General features: G+C 36.8%; 1 protein-coding gene across 1 annotated transcript in view; it reads right to left on the bottom strand.

The window, feature by feature from the left end:
* Positions 1–7,489, bottom strand: part of PIWIL2 (piwi-like RNA-mediated gene silencing 2) — a 143,366-nt gene that overhangs the window by 72,766 nt on the left and 63,111 nt on the right. Inside the window, exons 10-13 of the mRNA XM_006884830.1 lie at positions 6,911–7,099; positions 6,258–6,342; positions 5,642–5,731; positions 1,410–1,550 (exon numbers count right to left, since the gene is read on the bottom strand). Coding sequence (XP_006884892.1) covers positions 1,410–1,550; positions 5,642–5,731; positions 6,258–6,342; positions 6,911–7,099 — 505 coding nt within the window. The remainder of the gene's footprint in view (positions 1–1,409; positions 1,551–5,641; positions 5,732–6,257; positions 6,343–6,910; positions 7,100–7,489) is intronic.

Raw genomic sequence — 7,489 nt, 5'->3', positions numbered from 1 at the left:
ATTCATTCATTGTTGAACTTTTCTTCCTGCCCACCCCAGCCCCCCAGCTCACTCTTCTCTTTGAAAAGTAAAATTCTTTCATTGTTTTACAATCCTTCCCCCTACATCCACTCCACTATGCAGCCTTCATTCTTGACTCCTGGCATGACAATATTACCTAATCATATGTTGCTTTTAAACAGTTCTCTCCTTCATCTGTTTCAATACGGTATACGTAATTTATCCCATCTTTCTCAGTCTCCACCCAATTCCGATGTCAGTCCTGTTTTACAATATTGGCACTCTGTGCAATATACATCATTCCTCCCCTTTTGTCTGTCTTCCTTCAAACCTGATGTCAGTCCCATTTTACAACAGTGACCCTATGCAATATTTGTCCTTTTTCACTCAGCAAAATGTCCTCCAGGGTCACCCATTTTGCATATTTCATGAGTTCCTTGTTTTTCAATGCTGCACAATATTCCATTATGTGAATATACCACAGCTTCTCTATCCATTCATTTGTCGATGGGCACTCGGGTTGTTTCCAGCTCTTTGCTATTGCAAATAAAGCTGCAATAAATATGGGTGTGCATATATCTGTCTGGGTGGCAGTTATGGTCTCTTTAGGGTAAATTCCCATAGTGGAATTGCTGGGTCAAATGGTATTTCTATTTGCAACTTTTTGAGAAAGTGCCATACCACCTTCCATAATGGTTGTACCATTTTACACTCCCACCAACAGTGAATAAGGGTTCCAGTTTCTCCACAACCTTGCCAGCATTTGTTGTTTGCTGTTCTGTTCAAGTTTTCTTACTGGGGTGAGATGGTATCTTATAGTTCTTTTAATTTGCATCTCTCTTAAAGAGATAGGGATTTTGAACATTTCTTTTTTTTTTTTTTAAACATTTCTTCATGTGCTTGTTGGCCATCTGAATTTTTTTGGTGAAGTGTCTGTTCATATCCCATTTCCATTTTTCAATTGGGTTGTTTATCTTGTGGAGGTCTGATATTGGAAAAAATAGCAATAGTATACTCAACGAAACGTAATTACTGGAAAAGAAAAAAAATAAAATATTGAAAAATGGGAAAAGACATTTAGAACATTTGGAATAATTTGCTAAAAATTAAAACAGGGTAAAAAAAATCAGTATTACTCTTACTATCTATTTAACTAGAAATAGCTTAGATCCCTAATACAGGATGAGGGGGAGCTTAATAGTGATACTAGCAATTAAGTCAAGGAAATTAAGATACTAGTAAAATATTTGAAATTATCCTGATTGGGGCTAAAAGTGTAACAACAATAAAAACCAGATTAAGAACAAAACAAATTCCAAAATTAAGAGAAGATAATGTTATCATGTAGCCTCACAATTCTCTAAAATCCTTAATGTTGTTTTCCATCTCCATCCCATCTTTCACTTTACCTTATGCACATCCTTTTGAAGACAAAGACCCCAACGCGTCATTTCATTGCTAGCTAACTCATTCTTTGAAATTTTCTGCAGTAAGAATTTCAAAGCATTATGGTGCTGTTTAGGGCTCATGTTGATCTGCTGGGTCAAATCCTTAACAAAATGAAAATGCAGATAAATGTCTAAGTATTATTCATCAAATAAGAAGTTAAATAAGTCTAGTATTTCTAAAATATTTCTATAAGAAACCTCCTTGTCACTGAAATCAACAGAAATTTTCAAGTATCTCCCAAGACTTTAAAAAAATATTCCCCTAAGAATGTCAATGAGGTATAAAAAGAACAACGTAATTCTAAAGGTATTGCCTCCTTCTCATAACACTCAAATCTTACCTCTTTCTCAAAACATATGCTGATTTTTTTTCCTGACAATTAACTGGTAATTTTTAAAAAATGAGAAAAAATTTCTAGTCTTCTACTACTACTATAATTAATAATATTGTAAATTATTTGCTATGCATCAGAAAGCTAGATAATGACTAATGATGAGGGAAGAATTGATGCCTTTGAGTTGTGGTGCTAGAGAAGAGTCTTGAGAAGACTATGGACTGCCAAGAAAACACATAGGTCTGTCTTGGCGAGGGTGAAACCAAGTTTCTTTTCGGGGACTAGGATTTTGAAGTTCCATCTCACATACTTTGGGCATCTGGCCAGTAAGGATCACTTTTTGGAGAAGGACCTCTTGCTCAGAAGGGTGGAGGGACAGTGCAGGAGAGGAAGACCCTGGATGAGATGGATTGATAAAGTAAGTGGGGGAATGGGAGTCGGTGTGTCAGAATTAGTGAGACTGGCTCCGGACAGAGTAGGCTTCAGAGCTGCTGTACACAGGGTTGCTATGAGTCACAGGTGACTTGATGGCACATAACAATGACAATTAAATGTAAACATATTTTAAAACTCTTCTGGTGTTAGTATTCATATAATTTAAGAAATATTATATTTGCACTATTTTTATTTACTAGATATTATTCTATGATTAAAACTGGCATTACTAAGAAAAATTCCTAAATGAAAAATCAGACAGAAGCAAATAAGAGACTTAATTACACCTGCTTAATAGTTGGCGAGAAACAAAAGGAAAAAAAAACAAATGTCGTGGCCTAAACTTCCAGTCAAACAAAAATAAATGGAAAACCATCTCTAATTTTATATTTTATATCATACTATTCTAGTTAATGAATACTGTCATGACTCTTTTGGCCCAGAACTTACCATAGTATTAGACTCATGAATAGAAGACTCCTAAATATGAACTGTTCAACAATATCCATCAAGTGTGTATGAAGATTCTTTATCACACAAGGACTCTGGTGGTCTACTGGATAAGGAGTTGCTCTGCCAACCTAAAAGCATGTGATTCAAACCCACCAGCAGCACTGAGGGAGAAAGCTGGGTAATCTCCTCCCATGCAATTTACTGTCTCTGAAAACTCCTTGAAAGGTTAGTTATGAGTCAGTTCCAACTCAGTGGCACATAAAAAAAAATCACTTAAGTTTATCTTTTATTCTCCTGGGACCAATAAATTGTACAGCTGTGGTTCCCTGTGAAATAGTCATTAGGATCAGTAAGCCTATGTTGTTGTTGTTAAGTGCTGTCAAGTCATAGATGACTCATAGCAATTCTATAAACCAAAGACCTGAACACTTGTATAACTTTGGTCATTTCTTCATGTTCATAGAGTTTCCAGAGGCAAGCCATTTCAGAAGTGAATGCCACTACTACTTCCCAGCTTGTGTTAATTGGGAAGCTCCACCAAACACTGTCCACCATGGGTAACCATTACAACACTTGGCACATCCGTGTCAGTGTTTTTAGCATCACAGCAATCACGAGTTACCTCTGTACAGCAAATGGACAGACCAGTGCTGTACCTGTAAATCCTGGCTCCTGCAGAGGACTTTCAAAACCGAATTCCAGCCCCATACTGCCAACCAAAAGGGTTTTTAAATAGGAGGCCGAATCACATCATCTCACTCCCTTTAGTGAATCAACATTCTACCCTAATGCTCACCAGTCCTTAGCCAACAGCAAATGGACAGATCAGTGCTTTATCTGTAGAACCCGGTTCCTGCAGATGATTTTCAAACTGGATTCCAACCCCATACTGTCGACCCAAGTAAGCCTATAGAGCTATATAAATAGCTCAATGGTCATAAAGTCCTTAGGTCACTGGAAGTTGTAAATAAAGAACTTTAAATCTCTATTTTTAAAAAGCATTAAGTACAACAGAACAAAACACTGCTCATTCCTGTTCTTTCTCACAACTGTTGCATTAGTTTGAGCCCTATGATCTAGCTACTGTGTCAATCTATTTGATAAGTCTTCCTCTTTTTCACTGACCTTCAACTTCGTCAAGCATAACCTCCTTCTTCAGGTATTGGTCCCTCCTGATAACATGTTCAAAGTACCCGAGACTAAGTCTCACCATCCTTATAGGTAAGGAGCATTCTAGATGCATTTCTCCCAAGACAAATATGTTCATTCTTATGGAAGTTTGTGGTATGCACATTCACTGTTTTTTGCCAATAGCCTAATTCAAGGAATTAATTGTTCTTTGGTATCCCTTGTAGATGTATGATACTCCTTCTTATTCTCTATTGCAGAGAGTTGATATGAGTCAGAATCAACTCAATGGCTTATAGTAACAATAGCAATAAAAGGAGTACTGCATGCTTGCTTCAGCAGCACACTGGAACAATACAGAGATGATGAGAATGGCTCCTGTGCAAGGATGACATACAACTTTGTGAAGTCTCCTATTTTTTTTAAAGGAGTGCTGGAAGGGGATTCAAAAGGATAAATACTGCATGAAAACAGAAAAAAATAGGAGTGACATTGGGAGGGTTTGGAAGAACTGGAAAAGAGTGCATAGATAATTAATAATGCACTGGAATAGGTGAAGGAAAGGATTACCTGAAAGGTATGAATTATTATTAGGCATTATATGTATGACAATTAACAATCTGAAACAAGAAGTGCATTACAAAGTGAATTAAGGGAAGGGAAAGGAAGTGAGAGGGGAGAAAATGTGCATCAATGAATGAATGAAAACCCAGTATTTCTGTAAACTTTCACTAAAATAACACTAAAAATTAACAAAAAAGTGGGGGAAGCTTAATTCTAAGAGTCCATCTCACATACTTTGGGCAGGTAACCAGGAAGGACGATTCCTTGGAGAAGGACATTATGCTTGTAAGGGTGGAGAGTCAGTGCAGGAGAGGTAGACCCTGGATGAGATTGACTGACACAGCAACTGGGGTAATGAGGGTAGGTGTGTCAAAACAATGACCCTCTGTCACTGACATACCGGCTCTATCCTGTCCAAAAGCATAAATGGCTCAGGATATACAGAACTACGCGCACAGAGTCACTATGAGTCATAGTCAATTCAATGGAACATAACAACATCATCAGAAGGTAAACATAAAAGAAGTCTTTTTTCAGTGACTTCATCTCAGGTTCTTTATATTATTAAAAATAATGTGGCACCTACAGAAGCATAAACTCAAAGATTATGGGAACTAGGGAACAAGAATTAGAACACTGAGGGGCAGAAGAGAGAGTTTAATTGTGGAAAGCCTCAGGAGAGAAAATGTGGAGGTTAAGTACTCAGCCTCTGGACTCAACACTGCCTGGAAAGAGGCTGCTTTGCCAATTATTTCCTGTAGGATTGAGCCCAAAACTGAAGAAACTCAATGCCCTATACAATAAGCTTCTTGCACCTAAAAAGAAAAACACATAACAAGAATGTCTTTTTAAAAAAAGCTTCTTTTTAATGGCTTATCTCTTCCACATCTTCAAATAAAATGGTTTCTAGAAATATATGACTAATTTAGTACTGTCAAAACCCCCAATTTTTGGCCTTATGGCCAGTTTAGTCATGTGATTGGGAAAAGGAAGGACAGCATAATTTTGTTTACTTAATAATTAGTCCCTCTGCTGTTCTAAAAACCTTTAAAAGGAAACTAAAAAATTATTCACATTGCAGGGGGAAAGTAATACAGATCATGTTTTACAGAAGGAGAAATGGAGCCTGGAAGAATAGATTTGCCTGTGAAACAATACAAGCCAACATCCTAGTCAGAATCTAGCCTTGTTCTAGCTCAAACAACTAGACTTCCTGCTATTCAAAAGGCTTCTAGGACAAACTAGGCAACTGATACTGAAAAATGGCAAATCTCTCACTTTCATGGCTCTGAAGTCCTTCTTCATTTTCTCTGGGATTCCAGTCATGAAGGAAAGCTCAGGCAGCAGCAGTATTTCACATTTTAGTAACTTTGAAGAAAGAAGAAAGGAAAAATAAGCAATGAAAGGGAACTCTATTATCCTTAGGCACTGCACTACTAGGGTGCTTAATTCAAAGGCAATACATTGTATTACCTTAGAATTCAGTGTGTCTCTATCTCAATTTTGTGATTTTTAGTCTTCACATTTAAGATAGAGGAGTCAGATGTCAAAGCTCTTCCCCCTAACCCTTATCCCTGTTAAAATGAGTGTCTATAACTTCTATAACAGAGATAATCTTAAAATAGTCCTTTACAAAAGATTTTTTATTCCTTTAGCCTAAACTACTCATGTAGATATTTAACTCCACCTTGTGGAGAGATTTCAAAAGCACATCCTACCAGTGTGAAGAAACAACTGCTTAGATGAGAAAAGCATAACTTTGAACAGTTTTCCCCAACCACACAGCAATTAACACAGAGCTCCCACAGAGCCTGCAGATGACTAAAAAATAGATGAAAGAATGCAGAACTTAAGCTGGAAGTGCAAACTTAAAACTCTTTCCACCTCAACTCACCATCCCTTGGTTATTCTGTCTCTCACTGGGCCTGTGAATCAGCAATGGCTGGTCCTCTTCCTTTATTGTGATCCCATAGTTTTTGCTACAACAGGGTAACAGCAGGAAAAAACCCTTCAGGAACAATATAATTATACTTTTATTAACACGATCTAAGTCTCCCAACCAGGACTGGAATATACTATTTGCAAAACACCCTTCATCAAGAATCCATCAGAAATAGATCATCATCTATTTATAACTGAGAATAAACTCAAGATATGCTGTAAATTTAAAAGAGGAGGAGCAAAAGGAAAAGTCTAAGAGAGTTTGAAAAACACTGTCTCAAATTTAAAGTCTTAGGCAAAACTAGAACAGTAATATGTGAAACAATTAAGCTTAATCTCTACAATTACAATCACACTTTTAATCAAATTAGCAAAAGAAATATACTTTAAAGCCCTGAAAGCAATTTATGAAGTAACTTCTACAAGTACCAAAAGAAATGCATACTCATGCCAAATTCCACAAATTAATTCATGTAATCTTAGGCATATTACCAATCCAATTATTTTCAAAGAGGCAAACTGCATGCTATTATGGAACTCAAATACTTTTAGAATGGAAGAACACACACTAATTTAAACTCCAGGTGAAAACCCAGTCTCTTATACCTGTAATATTCCAAGAATGTAATCTCCTTCCCATCAGACAGTGTGAAGCTATCCTTTGGAGTCTTATTCCAATCCACATCATCAATACGGTAAGTACGGTTGTTGTATCGGGTTATAATAATATTTCCAACCAGCAGCTTAGTGCACTCATCCTGAAAGTTTTCCTTGTTCTGTTGGTACATGGCATGCCTTTGGAAAGAGAAGATTTCTGACACATATATATATATACACACACACACACACACACACACACACACACACACACACACACACAGAACAGTATGAAAAAGACAGAGGGAGCAAATAATTTAAGGGTATTATTACTGTTGTATTTGGAAGCAGCAGTGGCATCCACTTCCTAAACAACATGCCCCTGGAAACTCTATGAACTTTTAAAAACGACGGTAGTTATAGTAAGGCCTCAGGTGTTTTTTGTTCACAGGGTCGATATGAGTTGTACTTCACTTGATGGGAATTAGCAACAACAACATTACTATTATATAGCACTAGAAGGTTTTAGTTGTCTAAAGGAGATGAATGAGCCCCTCAACTCTTTAAAAAAAATTATATATATATATA

The sequence above is a fragment of the Elephantulus edwardii genome, unplaced genomic scaffold (assembly GCF_000299155.1).
Source record: "Elephantulus edwardii isolate Elephantulus edwardi_28Jun2011 unplaced genomic scaffold, EleEdw1.0 scaffold00038, whole genome shotgun sequence".
In the NCBI taxonomy this organism is placed as follows: Eukaryota; Metazoa; Chordata; class Mammalia; order Macroscelidea; family Macroscelididae; genus Elephantulus; species Elephantulus edwardii.
Note: the sequence above shows the minus strand (reverse complement) of the source record. Positions and strands in the feature narration are given on the sequence as shown.